At 41.8% G+C, this 25,090-nt stretch overlaps 1 protein-coding gene across 1 annotated transcript; it reads right to left on the bottom strand.

Moving 5' to 3' along the window:
• Nucleotides 1–201: 201 nt before the first annotated feature.
• SAMD5 (sterile alpha motif domain containing 5) lies at nucleotides 202–1,701 on the bottom strand. The gene has a single exon (XM_017813673.1). It carries the CDS (start codon nucleotides 820–822, stop codon nucleotides 202–204), a length of 621 nt encoding a protein of 206 aa, XP_017669162.1. The 5' UTR covers nucleotides 823–1,701.
• Between the last annotated feature and the right edge of the window lie 23,389 nt (nucleotides 1,702–25,090).

Raw genomic sequence — 25,090 nt, 5'->3', positions numbered from 1 at the left:
TTCCCACCTCAAGCTAAACTAAAAGAACTGCTTAATGAAAAAAAAAGAGGCAAAACCAAAACACAGCGCCATGCCATACCACCAAGGCCAAGAAGTGTTAGTGGATCCAGCCTTTGTTGGCCCCACTCCTCTTCAGACCTAGCTGGTGCTCAAGCCTTACCAGGTTCCCCTCCGAAAATGCCAACGGGCAACTGGAGGCATTCAGCACCAGCGCACGGCAGAGGCGGGACCAGGCCCTGCCAGACCCCGCATCTCCAGCCGCTGCCTGTGGCAGGATTCGTCCAGCGGCTCCGCTGCCCCACCGCACCTGGCAGCCACGGCTCCTCCCGGGGTGGCGGCCGGCGGGGACCCTCTTACCTTGTTGGAGTAGGGGGGTTTACTCAGATTGATGCCGTCGCGGATGAGCTTGTCCCGTATCATGATCTTCAGCTTCAGCCTGGGGTAGGCGGCCAGCCCCTCGCCGCAGGCCGCCCCCCGCCGGCCGCCGGGCCGGGACCTGGGGGCCGCCCCCCGCCGGGGCTCCTCCGGGCCCCCCGCCCGGCGGGGGCAGCGCCCGGCCGCGGGGGGCGCCGGCCGCGGCGGCGGCTGCGGCTCCAGCGTGAAGTACAGCCCCGCCGCCGTCTCGTCCGCCTCCTTCAGCCTCCGCACGGCTTCGTGGATTCGGCGCCTGTGGTGGGGCACGGCCACGCCGATGGCATCCAGGTCCGGGTCGCCGATCTGCTTGCAGACCTCCAGGTCGTCGTAGCCATTATCGACGAAGGACTCCGCGTACTGAGGGAGCTGTAGGGTCTTCAGCCACTCGTAGACTATGTTGGTGCACATGCTGGCTCCAAAATAATAACGACTGCAACTTTGAGCACCGAAGCCAGCCTCCCCCTTTCCACTTTTCGCCAAAGGAAATAAAACCACAAAAACTGCGATGCAACTAAGACGTCTCAAAATCAAGGTCAAGAAAACAACATCCACCAGGAAAAGAAAAAAAAATCCCTGAAGCAGATCAGCAGGGCACCGCGAGCACTGCTGAGCGAAATCCCCCTGCTTATTCCTCCTCCTGTTTTGTTACTACCAAGTACAGCCGCTTTCTGCCACCGGAGAAGGGAGGCTCGGACTAGAGAGCAGCAAAATGTAAGGGTGCATCCCCTAAAATCCCAGGTCGCTGCTGCACAACATCCACCCACTTTCTCTGGAAGTAATTCGCAATCGCTGTCTTTTTTTCCACCTTTCTTCCTTTCAGTGTTAGTTTCTGTTTCTGCTTCTGTGTCACCTTCCTGAGCTCTGTCGCACGATGAATCTATTTGCTATGAGTAGCTGCTTTGGTACACGATCGTGCTGGGGGAGAGCCGAGGGTAGGATCCCGCACCCTCTCCCAGCGAGGGTACCGGTGTGCAGTGCCCTCCTCTCCCGTGCCTCTCCCAGCAGCGGGCGCACGGAGGCTTTTGCTTTCCTTTTAAACGGGTCTTTTCGGATTAGGAAGAAAAAAGAAGGAATAAAAAAAAAATAATCCCAGTCACTTTTCCGAGTTACTTTCCCAGTTCCCCTTCATTCCCGGAATGATGGTTAAATGCGCTTCGCCGGCAGCGAGACCAGAAACTGCTTTTCAATTCCACTTTCTCCGCGCTGATGCCGGCAGTGCCCTCCTGCCCCGGCGGGGCACGCAGCCCTATGCCCAGCCCGCACAACTTTCCCTGCGCTCCTCTATCCCCGCTGGCGCTCCCAGCGCTGTCCGCAGCCGCCCTGAGGAGGCGGAGGCGGCGGAGGGTCCGTGCGGGCGCCCGGCGCTCCGTGCATCCTCCGGCGGCGGATGAGCCGATCTGCGGCAGGTCACCGGCGCTGCCCCCGCCTTCCCCGGATGCCGGCGGAGCTCTCCCCTCCCTGCCACCGGTACCCGGAGCGCTGCTCCCCACCCGGGTCCTTCTTCCCCTTTACCCCGAAGGCGCCTGACACACCGCCCGCAGATCTCCTCCGGCTCCTCCCGGTGCAGCTTCTTCCCGCTCCTCCTCCGCGCCCACCGCCCCGCTTCCAGCCCCCTGCCCCGACTCTCCCCGAGGTCTTTCCAACTTTCCCCGCCGGCAGCCCGCGGTCCCCGCCGCCGGCGCTCGCCCGCCCTGCCCGATCCGGCAGCGCGGGGAGGCGGCGTGGGGCCGGCCGGGGGCACGGCAGCCTGGCCGGGCAGCGCCTCGGGGCCACCACCGCTACCCAGGCTCTCCTGCGGGCTTGCCTGTCCCCGTTGCCCCCGGCGAGGGAGAAGCACCGCGCCCGGGGGGCACGGCCCAGGAGCTGCCCCCCAGTGCCCTCAGGACGGCCGGGCCGACGGCGGCGCCGGCTCCTCCGCGGGGGCACAGAGCCCTTCGTAGTCGAAGGGCGACTCTTCGCGGGGCGGGGGGCGCGGAGCGGTACTGCCGGCGGGGGCGAGCTCCCGGGAGGCGCTGGCCCCGCTCTCCCCCCGCCGCCGGGGCTGCCCGGGCCGGCGGAGGCGCCGCGCTCTGTCCGCCGCGCTCTCCCCATGAACGCCGGGCTCGCAGCGCCCCCGCCGGGCCGGCCCGGGAAGCGCCGCCGGGCCCGGCCTGGCGCCGCCGCCACACCCTCCCTTTTCCGAATCCCAGCGGGGTGAGGCGCGGACCCCCCTGCATTTTAATTTAAAACTGGTTGAAAATTATTTTCTTGCCAAGATCCCTCCCTATTTGGGTTGGGGGAAGCTGGGGACCGGCAGTGGGCCACCCACCTGCCTCCCGCAGCACAGGAGTACCGGAGGAGTGACGTGCTCCCTTTTGTAATTTGGAGGAGTTTATTTGTGACAGGGCCGTTTTTGAGCAGAAGTAGGCACACATTTGTCCTCAGGCTTCATGTAGTTCGCCACAGGATTGCGCAGCACAGCAGCATTCTCACAGAAACTTGCACTGCGAGGTATTTGGGAAAGGTTAGCTACTTACCAGGGGTTAAAATGCAGCCTCTGGGTATAAAGCTTAGACATCACAGGTTCGTCTGCCAAAAGAGGAGTAAGGGAGGAAACACATTTTACTCTCTTTAAAATCTTCCATCCCTCTTTTTTTTTTTTTTCTGTATCTTATTTTCCTTCCAGACCGCATAATATGTCAAATCCTCTTCTCAGCCCAGAGACAGAGTGAAGCAGCAATTATCTTCTCTTCATAGACCTGGTGAAAGACTGACAGCACCAGCAAAATCAGCAGGGAGGTTCTGTGATCTGGAGCTGGAACTGATGGCATGAGAGGCAGAAAAAACTGACTGGTGCAACCCATGTTTATCAGTCTTACTGACAATACATACAGAATTATATAATTTTTACGTGTGCATTTTGGAAGGGTCTTGAAAGGCTTCTAAAGTATTGCAAAGGTTATAATTCAGATATGCTGGGTAAAAGGGTAGGATCCTTAGCTTCTGATGGGAGAAGGAGGAGAAGTGGTGCACCCCGAATGGGACCATGGATTCTGGCAGTTTACAAACATTGCGAAACTCCCTGGTTGTGTTTGGCACTGATTTTGGTTTCAAAAAATGAGTTCACCTGGTAGCGAATACAGTAAAGTTTTATGTGACTTTGAAATACAAAAGTAAACAACAATAAAAAGAAAATGTTATGTCCACTTTTAAAAAAGACAGAAGTCCAGGAAACAAAAGACCAGTCCACTTCACCTCAGTCCCTGGGAAAACTTTGGGACAAGTCTTTGGGGTAGTCAGTATCACAGAATCAGAGAATATGCTGAGTTGGAAAGAACCCACAAAGATCATTAAGTCCAGCCCTTAGCCCTTCACAGGACCATCCCCAAGAGTCACACCATGTGCCTGAGAGTATTGTGCAAACGCTTCTTGAACTCTGTCACAATATGCTGGGAGGCTAATTCAAGAGTATAAAAGGAAGAAGAGCACAGAGTGGCAGAGCAGGAAATGAAGGCATCTTTTGAGTGGTAACAGCAAACTCAGTTTGAAAACCTCCTTTATGTGCTTTTTTATTAAGTGCAATGTTATTACTAAAAATGAAAAAAAAAATTATCTTGTATTCAGAAGAACCAAGTCCAGGTGAGATGCATGGCAGAAAAAATATCATTTTTCGAGAGGATTTGTTTTCTCCCCTGTAAGCTTTGCAGGCTCACTATAAAGAAAAACTGAGATTCCTGGCAGATTTCATCTTGTCCAACTACATCGTTCATGTAATACAATACGAATGTGATTCATATTGCTAAAAAATAGATACAGCATAACAACAACATATTTGCTCAGGAAATGTAAATGATATTTTAACTGAATCATTGGTTTAGGTATCCTTTAAACAGAGGGCACTATGCATTTATGCAGTGTACTAAGGAATGAAATAGTTTCATCGTTAAACTTCTGTTCTGAATGGTATTCTATGAAATCTATGATTATATATCGGATAACATTATCTTACAATAATATATGGTCACTTATTTTCTATACCATGGGGTGCTGTACGTAGTCATTTTGCTTGGGATAAGATAAATAACAATGTAGCTTAATGCTAACTTACATCCAATAAATACAAAAATATATCCAGAAATCCTTAGAGTTGTTTATATTTTCTACCTTTATTAAGACTTACTTGATGAATGACACATTAAGGAAGCAGCATGGGCCTTTGCTCTGGATACCTGAATACTGTTTAGTGTTTTGAATCAAATGGTGATATATTTGATGGTTGAAAGAAAACTAGACGAGAACACAAATACTTAGAAAAGTACTCACATAGTGGATGAATGTGAGGAAGACTCTAAAATGAATATAATTCCGTTAAGATATTTGTGAAAGTGTTCAGCTAGGAAAGGAAACTCAGATTCACACACCGAGTGAGGTAGTACCCCATGATTTTGTTGCAAAGAATAACATATAATGAATGAGCGCAAGCTAATACTTCTGTGCTTTTTTAAAACAACAGAAGCAGATTCTCAAATACTTTTCTAGGGTTTTCACTAGGGCACAAAGTGAATAATTCACTAGAATGAATGGAACTGCTCATGCACAATGACAAATGTTTGCAGAACCAGGCTATTAGTTTAGGTAAATAGAGCTTGTGTGTAAAATGTTGTGGTTATATTTGACGGTACCTGGTATACACTGGAAAAGTGTCCAGAGGGAAATAACAATGATGGTGAGAGAAGGTTTGAATATATCCAATGTCTCATCTAAAGTGTTAATCCTAAAATATATGGCAACCTAACTCAGCATCTAAAGGAAGATTTGCCCCTGTAAACACTGCAGAGAAATAAGCTTAGAACTTCAAAAACTGGTACACATCATGTCAATTCCTACAGCTATACTAACTCTAATGGAAAGTACTGGAGTGTTCTGAAGATTTTTTCCTCGTTAAAGAATCAGATGACCATTATTTTAAGTACTCTTTCATAGACAACTAGGACATTTTAGATTGGAAAGGACCCCTGGGAGTCATCCGGTTCCATATCCCACTCGGAGCAGAGCTAATTGCAAATTCTGATCAGGTTGTAGACAGGTTTGCCCCATTGACTTCTGAAAATCCACGGGGATGGAGGTTCCTTAGTTCCTGGGTGGCCTCTTCCAGCACTGACCCATTCTCACCATGAAGAATTTCTTCCTCTTGTCCAGTCAAAGCAGTGGTGACCTTTGTCTTATATTCTTTGCTGAGCACTTCTAGGAAGGGTTTGGCTTTGTCTTCTTTATAGATTTCTCCATAGGTAATGAAAGACTGCAGTTTGGTTCCCTTTGCCTTTTCATTTTCAGGATAAAAAATGAAGTTCTCCTATTTTAATATTTTGTCAGCAGACAAAAATCTGAAAAGATGTTGTTTGTGAGGTATGTAAGTATAAGTTTTATCAGAGAAAAGAAAAAAATCCCAAAACTCAAAGGGAGACTAACAAGAACATCACAATCAGGAATTTATATGGGATTTAAATATAAAAAAAGAACTGATTACAAAACAAATCTATCACTTAGATCTTTATATTAATAAAGCAATGTTAATTGTAAAGCAAACTTAAAAATATACAAAAAATGACTCCCACTCTAAATTTACTCACTACGTTTTTAATAACTTAGTGCTCACTGAAACTGTATAACTGGGAATGTAAAAGGATCTAGCTCAAGAAACATCCATTTTTCTCTGTTGTGAATGTAAAATTATTTTGGATTTGAGAGTGCATTTAAAACAGAGCAGCTATTTTATTTACTATGATGCTCCTTTACCATAAAAATTTACAGGCATTATTTCGGTTCACTTCCTGAATGCGATGGAGAAAGAAACTGACTAAAAATGGGAATAAATATCCAAATCAAGGCTACCATTTTCCTCAGACCAAGTTCTGTAACAAGAATTCAGTCTAAAACTTTATCCTATTTTCCTCACTAACAAAAAGAGCTAATTTCATAAAAAAATGATTCCCTATAATAATTTAGAATGGATTTGCCTTTATAAACAAACCACTGACCAATTCTCATTGCTACTAGCTTTGAGCTAGAAGGTAATGCTGATATGGTGTGCAGATGGTTGAATTTTACCCGTACTCAAAATATTTTGCTTCACACTGAATGCTGTTTAAATGAACTATTTATTGTAGGTAAATAAAAGAAGAAATCCTGAATTGTTACTTATAGTCACATTCTTACTACTATGTAAGTTGTGGAAGTCCCTAGAAGTACCATCTGAATATCAGTACAGTGGGTAGAAAACCAATATTTACATTCTCACAATTTACAATCTAGTGCTTCCATGTGATGCTGTCTTGAAATCATAATGAATATAAAGCTTTTCTCTCTTGGTCATTTACTTTGGTTTCCTTTCTTCTATGAAATTCCATTTACTCTTCTTCATCGAGAAGAGCTTCTTCATCAGACACATGCACAAATCGTGAAACAACAATCTTTATGTGGCTTTCAAGTTGGATTTTTTTCCAGTAAGAAATTGAATTTAGAGCATACAGCTAATGCCTAATAAAATTGAACTCTCAGTCAGCATAGTAATATGCCTTAAACAAATATGCTGTGAAAATCCACAAACATCAGGCACCGGGTTTCCAGGACACCAAAGCATTTCGTTGAGGGGGGAAAAAAAAGGTAAATATGCATTAAAACTGTGTTCTTAAACTTCTTTCTATTATGGACATAGCTGATAGTAGGGACAGGCTCTTCCTATTACCTGTTGGCATATGTTCAATTCCCTTATTATCGGGGATCTTTCTCTAATCATGCCATTCTTCCATCCTTCCTCCATGTCTATCATCTCAACCAATTTCCTGCGGTTCTTTGTGCCTTGTGAACTGTGTTATTTCTCCTATTTCCACCATTCCTACTCTTTTGCTTCACAGTGTCTCTGCTGAATGGCTTTTTTGATAACACTCCTCACTTTCAGTTATTTTCTCCTTCTCTTCCTGTGTCCAGATCTGATTCTTTCCCCCTATAGCTCCAACAAAAATAGTTAAATTGGAAAATTTCCTTTTAATGTTTGCCCTGTTCATGTATTTATTTTTCACTTGGGCATCTGCTACCTAGACAGGATATTGAGCTAGAAGGACTTCTCATCTGTTTCAGTGTGGCCATTGCTAGGTATGGTTTTCATGAAGGGTGAAAGCACCATCCGAACTTTACCTTTCTCTCTTAAGCTCAGCTGCTGTAGATAGTATAAACACACAGAGCTTCCTGAATGGCACTTCAAACACAAGGCGTGAAAGTGGGAGCTGTGTAAGGTAGAAATAAGCAAGAGCAAAGTTAATACTTATTCTGTTTCTTGAAGGTCATTGAACAGAAAGTTCTTCCTTGCAGGAAGAAGTCAAGATTATTATCCAGGTGAGTATCAGGTAAAAATTCCTGGAGTGAAGCAGCACTGCAGGTTAGTGGTTGTGATTTTTCCTCTTATGGACTTGAACCCATCACATCAGCAGGACCAATAGTCAGCTGGCATGAAAGGGTACAGCACAGGCCAAGTATATTAGACCATCTGAAGCAGCTAAGGATTTGGCTCCTGGATTTGAAATAAAGTGTCCTGATAGTGCTGAAATGCTGAAGAACTTCCACCAAGAAATTAGAAAGCTCCCACTATGCCGTTTTAAAACAAAGACAGGATAAAGTGTTCGGATTTATGCAAAAGGTTTTCTCCAAGTAATCAATGTTTGAAAGAATCAAATATTTCCCTGAATTCCCCCTGGACAGTCCCATTCTGGATGAGTAATGAGAAATTAATCATCCTGTCAAAATAAATGCTGTGAGACCTTTTAGTCATGCTCGCCCCTCTCTCCGTAATAGATTTTTGTCAGTCATTCAACTAGGTCTCCCAAAAGACAGTGCTGCATCCCAGCTCCTGCCCTTTGTGTAGTCTTTTTTTTTTTTTTTCTCTCTAGGACTCATTCTGCTATTCCTTGGTGTGTCAGAAGTCAATCACGCATCACAGGACCCCAACCCATCACACCCTCCTTGCCTCCACTAACTGCCACAGCACCAGGCAGCACCAGCTCTTCATTGTCAGTGTTGATTCCAGTCGTCCTGCAGCTGATACCCAGTACCTTCCTGACACAAGCAGACACAGCTGCTGCATGCATGGGGTTTTAACTCTTTAGGTGAATAAATACAAGGCTAGCAGAATATAATGTCAGGGAATTAAAAGTTCTCACAATCATATGAATTCATTTACACCACACATATTTCTGCTAAAGTTGATATAACAGTATAATTAGAAATGTGAGTAAGAAAAAGGAAGAAGTAACTAGTGTTTTCTGTCCTGAGTCATGACAGCTAAAAGAACCTTGAGTTTTTCCATAGATACAGAATCAGGATGATGGTTTTTTTCTCTCCAGGGAACACATCTGTCTTTGTATTTTTGATGCTTTAGATTTTAATTTCTTTTTCAACAACCAATAGCTCAACAGAAGTTTTCTTATCTTTGTATTACTGGCTCTTCATTTCTCTATAGCAGCTTCCATTCATTTACAAACACTTCTATTAGAGTGAACCATCATCCATCTTTAATTATCAGTTTACGTTTGAAGTGAATCTGGGAAGACTGTCGAAGGGTTCAGACCTTGGCTGCAGAAAGCTAGACAGATCTGCGGATTAACCTCTGCACCTCTGGTGGGAGAAGACAGGAGAAAAATGAGTTATACAGCCAATAACTCTCAAATTTAAAAAAATACCATATGTGCAGAATCACCAATGCTTTTTAACTCTGGAAGTGTTCTTGGGGGAATGAAGAAATGGTTTCTTCCCTTCCAGGCTTCTGTAGACTTTTACATCTCACCCACTTTAGCTGAGTATGCATTGCAGGAATGTTGTGGAAGTGAAAAAGGGATGCACACGAGATGATCCAAGCTGTGACACCAGGTATGTAAATGGTACATATCCATGTCTGATCTAGACACGGATCAAAACTTGTCCAGAAACAGCCTCATTGACAACCTTGGCATTTATCAACATCCTGATTTCTCATGATTTCAGGTGGCCAAATTCAGAAAACACAGTTTTAAGTCTAAAGCGCTACGTTTTGAGCATCAGAGAAAGGCTCTATCTCAGCTTGATGGACTAGGGACATTTCTGAGCTCCCAGGTTTTCAGGTGAATTCTCCAGCTGTGTTGCAACCTCTTACCAGAATAGAATTTGGGGTCCAGGTAGTTATCTTTGCATTAACTCATATGATAAGAACTGCAGTCAAACAGTCTGGAAGACAGCTATTGCTGATGTCAACCAAAACCTTGATTAAGATATTTGAGAGACCAGAGCCCAAAGTATGCCATGAAGCACCTTTCCATCTAACAAGCCTCTGCAATTTTTGTAATGACTTGAGACAGGTCAAATCATCTCCTCATGAACTTCAAGACTCTGATTTGCGATTAAGATTCAAGGTTTGATCTAAAGCTAACATAATGACGGATTAGCTTAATTTGGATTAATCAAATAGGGCAATTAGAGCAATTCCTGTTTCATTCAAGCCCCATTGAAGTCCAGGTGGAAGATTAATGCATCTTTATCTCTGAGCAGTCTCAGCCTTAGGAAACTAGCATTGGTTCAGACTGGTCAGCTGAAGTGTCAGAATTATCCGGCAGAGATATGCTGAAATGAATAGTTTTTCCTCTTTTCACTTAATATAAAAAGCCAACTCTTTCTAGTGATGCTAGTCAATAAATTCTGAGGTAATCTGTAGTTTACCTTTCCATTATCAGGCATATAAGATACTGTTGTGAACATCCCCTGTCTTTCTATAGTAAAAACTCACCTTTCTCATGGCAACAAAAATCAAACCAGAGAAAACTTCACCAGCTCCAGTCGAGGCAAAACATCCTAACTCCAGTGTAGGGCTCATGGGTTTTGTGTTACAAGCTTTTAACAAAATCCCGTCTCACGTAAATGAGCTCTTTCAGAAAAAGATAGTCTTCTATGGATGCTTTCAATCAGAGCTTTTAAATTCCTAAAGTCCATATTTCATATTTTCTCTGTTAGCCACTGCTATGCTGAGCTACCCACTGCACATCTACTGGAATTGCAGGAGGGATCATTGGAAGTGGCATGTTGCTAAGTAAGAGCAGGAGAGATGCTAAAGATTTTTGTGAATTAGGTAAGGAATACAAAATGGAAGATCTTATTAATGAGATGAAAGAAAACTGTAGAAGTGAAACACTTATATCTTTATGGTCTGCATAGTAATTCAACCTTAACACATGAATGTACATTTTAATGAATAATTAATTTAATAAAAATTTTAAATGAAATTTTGAAGGCACTTTCTACAAAGCATGTAGATAAACCTTTGCTATGCTAGAAGACTTCACTAAGCTTCCAGAATAAACTAAATCTGAACACTTGTTTACTCCTAACTGTGTTGTATAGCAATGAACAGTGTTTCTAGATGCCAGACCAAAGAAGCTAGGGGGTTTCAGAGCTCTGAAAAATAAAGATGGAACACCATATTATATTAATTTTGCCTCTGCCTGAAGTACAAATGGAAACTGTGTCTTTTTCCACTGCAAACTGAAAATATTTAGTACTGCTCTTTTAATATTGTCTAATCTGGCTTTTGGTCCAACAGTCTCTGTGATTCCCCTGAAAAGTAACACCCCTAAAACATTGCAGCAGTTTTCAAATATGTGGCTTCTAATGCTAATTCTGATTGTTGTTTAAAGACACATTACTCCATTTACATATCAGAACTGCTCATCAGACGTGCTGTTTTATATGCTAAAAAAAACATAAAGAAGGACGTGTTGCTTTATTTACTTACCTTCCCCTCAAGGAGTAGCAGACACCTCAGACTTATGGAATTGCACATCCCTTGGAAATATTCATGCAGAAACCCTAGCAGTATATGTGGTACCTGCCTATCTTCATTTAATGTAATTGTATTAAAAGGTTGCTGAAGTAAGATCTTATAGAACAACAACAAAAAGGAACAGATTGAACAGGAATATTTACTATTGTTTTGGCAGTGCATAGTTCAGCCTAATTTTGGGGATTTTAATTTCATGAGGGAGAATGGAAAAGCTTCCTTATTTCCTCAGATTTTTATTCCTAGAATAAACAAGAAAGAGAGAGGACTTGCAGCAATCATTCTTGACAGTAGAGCACTGTAAAAATTGTAATAATGTTTAGAAACTGGTAATGGCAATATCATTTTTATGCTTTACAACAGGGACACCACAAATACATCTGTCTCTGTTAAAAGCAATACTACTGAACCAAAGCAAGTGACTGACGTGTAGCATTCTGAAGATCACTGAGGTGAGTTAAGCATTATAAATTCAATTTTGTTTTGCTTCAAATTATTTTATTTTCTTTATAAAAAATATTTTTCCAGTTTTTAAAGGGGGAACTGAGCGGTTCAATTAATTTTATTTTCCTTTTTGGTTGCAGAAGTTGCTCTTGCAGACTGCACTTCCTAACCCAATGTCATCGGCAAATTATCTCAAGCACATCTTGAGCAGTTCTGCATATTTCAGCACAAGTTTTCTTTGAAAAGATGTCTTAACATAGATCCATCTGCAAGAACAAGCTCATTGGGGAATTTGACTTTAACAGGCATTTAAATGTCTTGCAAAATAGAGGCAGACTCTGAACCCGAACTAATTTTCTTTTTAAATAGTGTTAGATGATTATTATTGAGCAGAAAAGGAAGGAGGGGTAAAGCATGCCTGGAAAGCATTACTGCTGGTCACTGGTCTGAACTGCTTTGAAAAGAATTATTCACTCACTTGAGCAGATCTTTTTTTCCAAGCATTCCAGAATTCATACAGATTTAAAGCACTTTCAGATCAAGTTTTTGGCTCTGATTAGCTATCTCCATTTTGTCAATGTAACATTCACACCACTACATACAGCTTTACTAGAGATCAAAACTAATTATTATTCATGTTTTTGAGAAGTTGAAGAATAGATGCTTAAGAGATTTAACTCCTTAAGAGAACTGCCTACTATTCTTTGCTTCTGTAGCAACCACTGTGCCTTCAATCCAAAATATTCAGAAATCATGAACTGTGTCTGATGTTTGATGACATTAATTTCATTTTCATGAGAGCTCTTTGTTTGTTGAGACTGTAGAGGTCCTTTTTGTTCCTCTTTTTTGTTGTTGGTTTTTGTTTTGTTTAGAAAGAAATGTAACATTTTCACAAAATCGCTTGCTCTGGGGATTTGAAGTTTTAGTAAACTTTGCCAGTGAAAAGATTACTGGATGCCAGTGGGCATCCAGTTTACCTTATGTCTACTGTGATCTTGAAAAAATCTGTTGGATAGTACATGGTAGCCCTGTGCAAGCTGGAAAAGAAGAAGACCTAAGATATTTAATTATTTTGTTCTGATATGTCTGTCTGGACTTAATATCTCTTCTTATGCCTGCAAATGGTTAGAATGTATGGGCAGGTGCATTAACAGTGAGCTGCCACTGTAGTCAATCTACCCCAAACGTGGCATGCACCCCCTCCCTCCCCAAAACTGAGTAAAATATCAGGTAAACAGAAAACCTTGGTAGCATCATGGTAGCACACGCAGTGATCATAATAATCATAGAATGGTTTGGATTTGAAGAAATTTTAAAAATCATTTAGTTCCAACCCCACTGTCATAGGCAAAGACACCTTCCACTAGACCAGGTTTTTTAAAGACCTGTACAACCTCAGATCCCTGACACTTCCAGGCACTATGCATCCATGTCTTGGCTGGGCTAGCTGTTGCAGTGCTTAAGCCTTGCAGTAAAGAATTTCTTTCTAATATCTAATCTAAACCTACTCTCAGTTTGAAGCCATTCCCCCTTGTCCTATCATGACATGTCCTTGTAAAAAGTCCCTCTCCAGCTTTTCTGTAGGCCCCCTTTAGGTACTGGAAGGCTGCTGTAAGGTCTCCCCAGAGCCCTCTCTTCTCCAGGCTAAACAACCACAGCTGTCTCAGCCTTTCCTCATAGGAGAGGTCCTCCAGCCTTCTGATTATCTTCATGGCCCTCCTCTGGACTCACTCCGGTAGGTCCATGTTCCTCTTATTTCAGGGGTCCCAGAGCTGGATGCAGCACTACAGGTGGGCTCTCAGCAAAGCAGAGCAAAGGGGGAGAATCACCTCCCCTGATCTGCTGGTCACACTTCTCTTGATGCAGCCCAGGATATGGTTAGCATTCTACTGCTGTATTTACTAGAAACAGATATTAGTATATTAGCAGTTGTTTCTGAACTTTCTTGCTTCCCACTTGAATGGCAGAAAAAATTCTCAGAGATCCAAAAGAGCTGCAGGAGTGAAACTCTCTGAACATTTGATCCTGCCCATGGCAGGGGCACGCTGTGCTAAGCCAAGGCTACCCAGTGTCTTCACCCCACTTTTGGCTTAACCCCATATATGTTCAACACAAACACAGGGCTTTGCCTGTGTAGCTGTTCCTAGGAAAGGATAGAAATAAGCATTACTGCTCCCCTGCCTTTCATCCACCACAAACAGCCCAGCAGTCATCTGAGTAGCAGGGACTTGTCATGCCTGCCTTCATCAATAATTAAATGGAAATCTTGATTGCCATTAAGAAGATTTTTTTGCATTTTTGCTAGGCTGTAACAAGCATTTCAACTGTTCATTTGTGTTAATGTTGCAAGATAGGGTGTAACCTGTAGACTAACTAATTAAATGCTCTTTGATTTTGAGTGAAGTGTTTGGTACAGTCTAGACAACAGTGTCTAATTAGCGCTGGATGTTTAATGGAACTAAAGACCCATGAAAAGCAAAAGGTGCTGAAATAAAAAGTCCGTGAGAGACATCTGAAGATAAATGAGAGTGAAATAAGAAAAACAAAATAACCCTTTGCTGTGCTAGAAATGCCATTCGCCTCAGATAAAAACACTATATTAATTATGAAAAATTGAAAAAAATCTCATCAACTCCAATGTCCAGCTGTTTAGGGTAATATAATGGAAAGCTATCCAAAACACATTATGTCAGCAAGCAACAAATTAAGGCATTTCACACTATCTCACTTCATTTCATTTCTTCCAGGCAACAAATCCACTCCAGTATTTTTACAACAGAATAAAAACTCCATGTGTATTGCTTTGTGAGCTATGATTCATAGTCTCTCAGCAGGAAATAGAATGTTTGCCTTAGCAGCACCTTCTTCTGTCTGTAAATGTAGCCAATTTGTGGTTTTCCTTAGCTGAGAAAAATGTGTATGCAACTTTCTACCAGTATGTAGTTAAATCTATAAATTTATAAAACAAAATAAAAATCTCAAAAGATAGGTCTACAGTGTAGCTTTAAACGAATAAAATTTTATTCAATGCATGTGTTCTCTCTAAGAAGGGATTAAGCTGAATGGTTTAGGAATAAGAAAGCTAGATTGCACCCCCAGCTCTGCACTAATTCTTTGGTATTATCATCTGCTGAAGACCTGGGAGCAAACTGTACCAAATCAATGCTGAAAGCTATGGCCCATTTAGTTTTTCAGCACCTCTGGCTCCCTGGCACCACCTTTTTTTGCAATGGGGAGTTAGTTTTAGTTTTAGGTTTGGAGGTACACTTGGGGTTTTTTCCCTTTTAGGGCTTTTCAGTGTATTTTCAGTTTATTCTGAAGGAAGGAAGGTGAACAATGAAGTCAGGAGGCCAGTAATATACTGTATGTTTACATTACTAGACTAGTCCCTTAATAGGGTGATTAAAAAAACAAAACAAAACAAAACAAAACAAAACAAAAAACCAAACCAAAGCTAACACCCAGAGCAATTGCAGTACAAAAGCGGATGCCTTAATCCTGCAGCAGCATGTCAGCGAATGTATAATCCAGCCTTGCTTTCTAAGAAATACCATTTGCCTAATGATGTACAGCATCCCTACCTAGTGGAATACAGTAGGGCAAGGATCCTTACAAAGGCAAGTCTTCCTGAGGAGGGTTGTGTGCCCTGAGCTCTTTGGCAGACTGCTGGGAAGCAGAACTGTGCTGTGGGTTAGTGCAATGCAGAATTGGCACCTGGCCTGTCAGGCATGAAGATCAGTAGCTTGAGCAGCTCAGACTTTGTTTAGCTGTCATGGGGCAGGAATAAAAATGTCTCAGTGGCTCGAAACCTCTTCTGCCTCTGAGCTCTGTGGCTTTTCTCTTCACACCTCACTACCCACAATGCAGTGTCAGACAATGTTTGCACCTTCTACACACAGCCACTGTACCCTCTTCCTTCTCTTCAAAACACAGGAACTAGGACAAAATATTCCACAGAGCTGAACTCCTGTGCAGCAGGGGGGCATGCTCCCTGGTAGAGGTTCCAGTAACTCTTGACTAAGGTTGTTGGGCAGGGCTTGCTCATGATGCCCAGGAGCTGCTCCAGCCGCTGAGAAACTCACAGGGGTGTTTGGAATCTCAGTCTCACATGGGCTTATATGGAGCCTAGGCCCCAACCCCAGTGAATCATGTATGACCAGACCCTCAGATACAGGCTCCATACCAAAGGTCTCTGCCAAAACAAGTGCAATATGTTCTGCTGTGCTGTCTGTTTTGCTTCATGGGCTTCAGGTAGGCTGCCTTTTCATTTTTGGATTGTTCTTATATTGTTCTTATATTGCTGCTTGAAGCAAAGTCCAAGTCACAACAACTGCAAACCAGAGTGTTAAAGTCACTGAACCCCGTGTGCTTTGGCCATCAGTACAGAAATGTCTGGCTGCTTCACAGCCCACCACAGGCAACTTCTTACAGAACAGTGTCATGTCCACGTGTATGGAGACCTATATGTGGCTTATGAGGGAAAGACCGCAAAGGTTGCTGGGATGGTTTTTGTATGATAAGGGCAGTCTTAGAAAGCCAAAAAGTTTAGTTTACATATGCACTGCATCTACAGACAGCCTTCTCATCACACCTATGCTTTCCTGACAAAGGAAGTGGTTAGTTCAAACCACCTCAAAGCCAGGGTATGAAATAAAAATTCACAATTTGGACATCTGTAGGAAAATTAACTGGATATTCAATCACACACGGGACATTGCTGCTACACATGACAAATTCAGCATGTATAAGGTTATTATCTCCCAACTTCTTCTGCTTAACACTTACCACTTTTTTTTCTATAGACTTGGTAGAGATCAGTAAATGCTTGGTGGGCATCACAGAGCAGCCTTGGAGCACAGGAGCTGGTTTCCTTCTGGTCAAAACCAAACAAAAATATGTGCTCTAGCAACACATTGATGTACTTCACCTGCATATTGGGGTTCAGCCCAGAGGACCAGAATCAGCCTAGTCCAAAACAACCTTCCTGACATGGGTCTAGTCTGAAAGTCAGATATTTAACACTGAGTGTTTCTCTCTACAAATATATTTCTATCTTTCTATTCAGTCTTTCTATTACTATTTTCTAATACAGCTGTAGCCACACTGCTCAGACAGTGGGTTAAATGCTTTCACCTTCACTACTTGTCAATCTTAAAGCTACTCCTATTGCTGAGAAAAGGAAAGAACTGACTCAGCAGTCAGAGCAGCAGGGTTTCATACAGATCAGCACAGCACACAAGGTGGCACCATATGTTCCTGCCCTTCAGCATCTAACAAATATCAATTAATTCCAGCAGGCATCAACACAGAAACAAATACTAATTAGAGATTTGGAGGAAGTGGTGGTATTAGCAGTCTAAATATTGGGGAAAATTCATACTATGCTTAGAGACACTTGAAGGAGGACAAACTGAAGGTCATTTGCATATTTGCATTAAAAAAGCTGTGATAGCAGTCAGCCACCCCCTGCTCTCCACAAGATGCTGAGCCAGAGTTAGCTTGGTCAGAGTTAAATCACAAGAGATTTGAAAAACAGGCTTAGAAGCTCATATTGGGTACAATGAAGAACAGCAAATGAAGAACAACAAAGAACAAGCTCCTGTGTGAGTGGCTAAAAGGAACAAAACACTGAGCTACGAGAAAGATACCTTCACTCTGGAGTTTTGTGAATGTCATAGAGCACCTTGGTGCTAATTATATGTAACTAAGAGAAAAACAAACAATCATTTCTTCAAAAGTACAAATGTATGTAATTTCAATTATTTTGGGGAATACATCCCTGTTTATATACACAACAAATTTTAACCTAAATTTACTTGAAGTCTTTACAAGACATTTATTTTCTGTGGCTGGGAAGCTTACATGGGCACAAGGAAGAGGGGGTTTAAGAGCTCTTATTTTTTGTTTGTTTGTTTGTTTTTGGGGGAGGTTGTTTGTTTGTTTGTTTTATTGAGACATTTGTTATATCTGCTAATAAAATCTGCTGTTTTCTTTGAAGTCTTTTAAGTACTATGACTTTATGACTGGACTCTATTGGCAACAGGAGAGTGGAAGTTGCAGCTAGGGGCTCTGTTTAAGTGAGCCCTAGCAGTGGATGGAAACACTGTAAGGTCAAGTTCAGCCTTAAGAAGTTGTGTCCCCAAGATCTTTCAAAGTTTCCAGTCCAGAGATTAGAATATCAGCAGCAGTGACATACTCTTTAATCTGTGCAGTTGATAAAAAAAAAAAAACAAACAAAAAACAGCAACAGCAAAAACTAACAATAAAACCCCCAAAACAACAGAAAGAATCAAACCCAACACAGATTTAAATTCAAGTCTATATTTTGAAAGGTAGCAAGAGGAAGAAGGGCCAGAGTGCCAAAGCCATGGAAAAGTGGCTTTCATAACAGTGACCACAACTTAACAAAGTCACTGACTCTTGTGAAATTCCAGTCCTTCACCTACAACCTGTCAGACTATTTGTACTGGAATATATGCTGGCAAGCATAACTATTTGCACAGAAAAAAAAGTTAAGAAATAATTACTGAATTGCCAGGTGTATTTTCATAGAATTTAAAGGTTTTCTTTTCCCTCAGTGCCAGTGCAAATGAAGTCTCTGGATATCAACACCACAAGTATTTCTTTTGAAGCAGAGGAAAGTCATGCCACTGGTGGCTTGCCCTTCTCCATCTACTATTCTTTGTTTTCCAATCTAGGTTAGTGCAGTTCTTTGGTTTTCTCTTTTGTTTTGGTTTTGATTTTTTTTCTGTAGAAACTTTGTTAGAGGGGAAGTGACAAAGAGCTAGTTCAAGCTGAGAAGATGAGACATGTGGAAAACTTTACTCTTAGGATGGTTTTTAATTAAATAATTAATTAAATTAAAACAACTGGAGCAACAAGACTACTGCAAAGTCTGCATGTCATCTGCTTTTCATGTGGATTAGTGCTGAGAATGAAGAAATTAAATGGATGAAGCTCAGAAATGTAGACAGTACCCTGGAACACTGCTCATGTAATTATTTGAAATGAAACTCCTCAAACTTGAATTAATATCTGGTGCTGGGTGTTTCTGAAGTCACAGCTGTTTCTTTATGAGGAGGGAGGCAAGAGGAGGAAGACTTCAGCGTTGCTGTTTGTGCTTAACTTTCCACAGTAATATCAGATCTCCGAAAGTAAATCACAGCTCCAAAGTATGACCTTTTCAGTGTCTATCAGTTCATACTGCTTTGAAGACTATGAGTGGCACAAGGTCACCAAACTTCAAAAAGCATACAAAAAGCCCCCTAAATGCTTAGAAGAGAAAAAGCTCTGAGGTTTTAGAACAGAAACTTTTGCACCAAGGGCATTCACAAGAACACACCACCTCCTAATCCTGAAAAACTGAAGGTCATGTGAAACCTTGGGGGCAGTTTAGTGGTTAGACAAAATGCAGGCAAAATATCAAAACAAATAGTCATTATACCAGTCACTAAACATTGTTTCCAGTGCATTTTTTTCCTCTCTTCTTGCCTTCCTCAGTCTAGTGGATTCTTGAAGACTTCACACATCAAATCATCTACCTTATAGGGAGGTATGACCAGACTTTGTGCCATTGTCACCATCAACAGCTTCCCTATTCACTCTAATAGCCCAACACTGACTTTCTTTTAGCTCAGGTCTTTTCTTTGATCCAAGGACTCTAAAATTCCCTGAACTAAGCTTTGCTGGATTTTGAAAGAACAGGTAATATTCGGGGATTTTATTGAACCCAATCCTAATGTCTAAAAGAAAAGACAATACTCAGAGGATGGCCAGAGCCTGGTTTACATTCTTAAGATCATTTTATTCATGACCTAGACCAAAGATATATCTGAATCCTTGCGGGAAGTTTAAGTGCATAGACTTAGTTGTATCTCAGAACTTCTGTGTGTCATTTGAAAAAAAACAACAACCAAACTAGAAGACAGTAATGGATTCTAACCACGGAGTACAAACCAATGAGTAGCCTTACAGTCACACATTTTAGTGCTCTAAAGGACAAAAAAATTGGGTTTGCAATTCACATTGCAAACTTCACTGGGGGTTTTAAAAATCCTAGCCTCCAAGCCTGGCCTCCAGGTATGTTTCCTCCTTGGTGGAAGACAATGGAGAAGCTTGAACTGCCAAAAGACTCTTAAGCAAGGAATGAAAAAAATGCATTTGTGTGGATATCCTGCTCTCAAGTAGGTGAAATTCAATAGCAGAAAGTAAATGTTTTGTATTGCCTTTTTTTTTCTAAAAAGACTCATCATTTGTGATAGAAACTCTAAAATGCTTGCTCCTAATAAGATATGACTATGATATTTGGTAAATACATGATATGGAAAGAAATATCGTTACTGCTTTACTTGTCCATCAAAATTCTTAAGATACTTTTCAGGCTTTGAAAGAGTCTCTCAGGAGAGTTTGGTAGAAAGGAGGGTGATGCTTTTGCAATCCAACTGACAGCTGGAAAGGCAGCAGCAATTTTTCTACTGAATTCAGGTTGCTGTATGATAAATGCTGTTTTAAATTGAAAGCTTGATATATGAATGTAAATTGTTTGCAACAAGAAAAGCACTGCTGACCAAAGGATACAGGTTATCAAAACAAAATCACCCCAGTCCTGCTGTCTTCAGCAATTCTATATCTAACAACAAATCAAAGGAAGAGTTTGATTCATCTTTTGTGAACAAATTGTAATTTGTGTCTGTAGATCATTTTATTCATGACCTAGAATGGATTTTGGAATTGGGATTTGTAACTGGATTAGAAGAATGCACTCAGCTCTGTGCAGTGGCACTGGGGGAGTGCCCATGTTTTGTTTTGTTTCCCTGTCAGTTGGTTCAGGAGTCTAAGGTTTGTAGCTCACTACAAAATGGCACTGACATGACCAAAACATTTGCCATATTCAGGGATGAATACACAGGCCACTTCTTTGACTTCTTCTCTGGAGAAAGAGGTAAATGCAACTTTTTCACACTCAGTAGCTCTGGGAGGTGCTGGCATTTTAATCATCTATGTAAGGACCTCAATCAATAAAGTTCAAGACAAAGGCAAAAAGAAAAAAAATACCCAACCATCTAGCACAGAAAGCACTGCTGAGGCTGCATTCAAGGTGTTCTTATAAAATAAATAACAAAAACGATTATACAGCTTGGTGACTGAAAGGATATAGCAGTATGGAGCAATTATTAAAGTGGACAAAAAGCAGATTTTCCCACAGGGGTCAGCTTAGACCCATCACTGGAGCTGTGCAAAGCTGTGGGAGGAAGGAGGGAACAGAACATTTTACACCTGGCAACAGGCTCTGGTGAAAGGAGGGTGTCCGTTCTTCAGAGTGAGCCTTAATCCCTCTTTTTGGTCTTTATAGGTAGGGAACACTGTGGGAATTAGTGAAAACCAAATAATTTGCTAAACCTTGTCTATTCAATTCAGCAAATGCTTATAAAGGTTTGTTTATTTTTAGGCAGAAAATTATTAGTTCAGGAGGATTAGCTGGGGCTGGGAAGCCAGTGTCAGACTATGGAACTGGAGACAAAACTTGAATATGGCAGGATCTGAAGGAATTCAGATTGGCAGAAAATGTAAAAGAGTGATAGGGTAGGAGAGTAGAGAGGGAGTAGATTGCCCTAGAAGAAAGGGCAAAGCCTGGTAAGGATACAGATGCTGGGGGATCTGGGGGCAACAGCAAAGCAGGGTTAATAGGATCTTATCTGGACCTTCTAGGCTTGTCCTAGCACATAAGCAGAAGAGGTGAGGGCATGGCTGACAGGTGTGAGGTGCTGCAGGGCAAAAGGAGCAGCAGGACAGGTGTGATGGGTACAAATTTCTGCTGTGGTGAGGGTCTCCAGTCCCCAGCAGTTCCCAGAGGCCAGCCTAGGAGTAATAGTGGGGATGGGCACTTGCTGAAAAGCTGATGTATGGGAACAGGGGCAAGGAGAAAAGGTCTGCCTTGCAACCAGAGTTGCTCCTAGAATGTGTATACAAGCAAAGCTAATTTGCCTTAAGTGGCTTACATTTTCACTTTTCAAAGTAGGAATGCAATCTGTTCTGACCTGTTTGTCATGTTTCAGGTTAGCATAAAATCATATAAATCTTATATGCATAAAAGATAAAGGATTAGCAAAACTTAACATCTAAAATGCAACTTTCCATCACAGCTCTCTCTATTTCTGTTCAAGATTCGAAAGGAAAGAAAAAAAACACTTGTTTTAAGCTGGTTTGTTTTCCCTTAATGAATTTACTTCAGAATAAGCTGTTCTGACCCATCTGCCCACAGATCTCTGTGGCATGAAGTGGATTAGTTTTCCACGTGTCATTATGCCAGCATTTACTAAATTTCCTAGAAATTTTTAAAAGCAGAGAAAAAGGACATGGCAACTAGAAAACCTCCAAGCTCTTTTCCTGGATCAACAGATTTCAGGGGAATTTTGATGGGAAATGGACAGCAGACACAGCTGTTCTATCAACATAGGTTTTTCCTTCCTTGGTTTTTCAATTCTGTATAAACTGTTAAATTTTAGTTACCATTAGTTCTATTTGTGAAGGTCCAAGCTGCAGATGTATACTCCTAACAGTTGAATGAGTAATTATAAGTAAAATAAATAGTACACAAAAATGCGTATGGCAACCAAACTGATAAGAAGTACTGCAAACCCTTCAGCCTGACACAAAAGAGACTTCTCTGATGAGAGTGACAAGAAGGATTGTGAGTGAATTGGTTCCCTGTCTCTGTTTTGCAGAAATCTGAAGTAGGTCATCAGATGGAAAGCATGAGGAAACAGTATGACCACCACACTACTTTGAAGACAACTCTAAGGAAAAAACTTCTCCTCATGCAACCAACACATTCAACTCTTGGCTTATAAATATGAAGTGCAAAACAGCTGTATGAGATCCCACACATCACCATGGGTTGACAAACTTCACTTACCCTGGGGAAAACTGCATTTTTCAGGGTTGGTCCTACCAGGGGTGCAGATTCCAGCAGAGTGCAGCATTTATGCCACCATGCCACAGACATTGTGTTCTGAAACACAGGGAAAGCATTAATGAAAACATAAAATGCCTGTACAGTCATTTTCCCAGGGTCAAAACCAACTGCTTTGTTTGACATGAAGACTTAATATAGTGCCTCAAATCCAGAGAAACAAAAGAAGTGGAGGCTACAAAGCATCAGTTTTGGAATCTGTATCTGAAAAAAGGTTCTGATTGTGTTTTTGCTTTTCAGCAAGGGCCTTTGATTAATTTGTTGCAGTTTTTAAAGTTAGGGTGTTTTATCCCTTTCCTTATAATGGAAGTAATTATACCACAACAGGGAGGAAAACCAGAGAGGTGTGGCACAAGCTGTGTTGTCCTTGGCTGGAGCGGGGCTGAGCTGGGAGTGGTCCTGCCATCCCCACCTGAGCAGGATCTGGCCCTTCTGCTCTGCTCCCCACCCCCATGCCTGCCCTTCTCCCCCAGGGAGGAAAATGGAGCACTTCAGCCTGACCAAACCATCTCATGTCACCACATGAAGATGGCTTCATTCCTGCCTGGCTCCCAGTGAGTCTTCATCCACCATTTCAAACAGCAGCTGTACTGGTGCTGCAGCTTAAGCTTGCAATTAAATTGCAAGCTGAGGACTTTTGTGAAAAATGCCATGGGATTATGAATGATCCCAAGCAATCAAATAAACATCTCTAGCATGAGAGAGCTGCTGCTGCTAGCTGGCATGTCAGGGAAATTGTTGAAGTACTTATCACCTGTGATACCATTTACCTGTCATGATTTAATGGGATCGCAGCTCCATAGGCAGGAATCTTAGTGATACATAAATACCCAAGCATGTGGATAGGTATCCAATCCCCCAGCTTCACAGCTTCCTAAGAAAGCTGTGAAAATTTGGTGCTTAAGTACTTCTGGAAATTCCCCAAGAAGCAAAGCTTTACAGGTAAGCATGACCTGATTTCCCCTAATTTCAGAGAGCTAAATATCTTTAAGGACCTGGTTCTAACTGCTTTATAACATCAGATTCCAGCATAAGATGGAGACAGACCCTAAGCTTGTGCTGCTGTGTGTTTTCTTTAGCAGTGACTAGTTGTTTTACTGGTGTACAGAGTGCTAACAGGCAAACTCCAGAATGATTTCCATATGCTCAAGCGTTATTGTAGACCACACTTGGATTGACTGGCACACTGTTCTTGTTGGCTTCATAATTTTTTGTGGTAGAATTAGAAGTTTGAAATAATCCCACTCTGTCACATCTGCACTTGAAGGGAAACATCTAAAAGTTTTTTTATGTACCAAAAGAATTGAAACTAACAAGTTGCTACTTTACAGCTGGCATTAATGAATCTACACTCTGTATGTCTTCTACCAGCCAAAAAGCTCTGCCATAATGGACAATACCATGGAAATGAGGCTGGGGTTGCATAGGGACACTCAGAAATAAACACACAAGAGGCTCTATGAGAACATGGTCTTTTAATAAATGGGATCTGCAACCCAAATAAAATATCTGAGTAGACTGAAGCAAGGATGATACGTGGTTTGTTAATACCTGTAGTAGCTGCTCATGCCAGAAATATGTCAGTGAGTATTGTTCATATGGAAAGGCAGCAGAACTCCCGTTTCAGCAAAATCATTTGAGAATAGGGTTTATCATAAGCTGCTGATGTTACACAGTATCATATCCAAGGTGCTGAAAGACATAATTTTTTTTCTTTAGAACAACTGCCAGAGACATACCTGATGGGTCCATGGCCTCACTATGTGGGGGGAAAAATTCATGTGCCTCTTTTGTCAGGAATGCATAAGTAACTATTTGCACTTGTTCATTCTAGATGAGAGAAATTGTTTGCATGTGAGCAACAATAAATTAGGCATTTTAAATAGTTGATCCTCTGCTGTCAGAAAAAATGTCAATACAAAGGCAGTTTCCAGCGGCTAAGATTTGTAATAGAAATTTAAGCCCTTTGTGAAAAACACCTTGGACTTAAGGATCTCATCTTTTTCTGTAGTAGAAAAATAAGTAAGAACACTGTCTATTTAGGTGAATCTCTACGCTTGATAAAAACTTTATAGGTTTTTCAACTGGCTATTAGATTTAGAATGAACCCTTTAAACATTGTTATTCTTCCCCTTAACTGAAATGCTGGATTTTCCTAATGCACATGGCTGGTTAATGGGGTCACTGCAGTATTGAAAGAATAATTGCCAGAAACAGGGTAAATTGTTTTCTCTGTGTTTTATTGTTACCATTACTGTTTTGAGATGTATATCAAACAAAGTTACCTAAATTGCCTCAGAGAACCTCATTGCAATGTGATGGATTCCTACAATTTAGCTGAAAGAACAGATTGCCTTATGGTCCTAACATACTGCTCTGCTCCTTGCCCCCTCCCTCCTCCCACCCCAATTCAATAGACATTTTGG

This window comes from Lepidothrix coronata, unplaced genomic scaffold, assembly GCF_001604755.1.
Source record: "Lepidothrix coronata isolate B3197 unplaced genomic scaffold, Lepidothrix_coronata-1.0 Scaffold42, whole genome shotgun sequence".
Classification (NCBI taxonomy): Eukaryota; Metazoa; Chordata; class Aves; order Passeriformes; family Pipridae; genus Lepidothrix; species Lepidothrix coronata.
This window is presented reverse-complemented; position numbering and strand designations above follow the sequence as displayed.

Coding starts and splice junctions, on each gene's coding strand:
- SAMD5 (XM_017813673.1), bottom strand. CDS start 822: ATGTGCACCAACATAGTCTACGAGTGGCTGAAGACCCTACAGCTCCCT.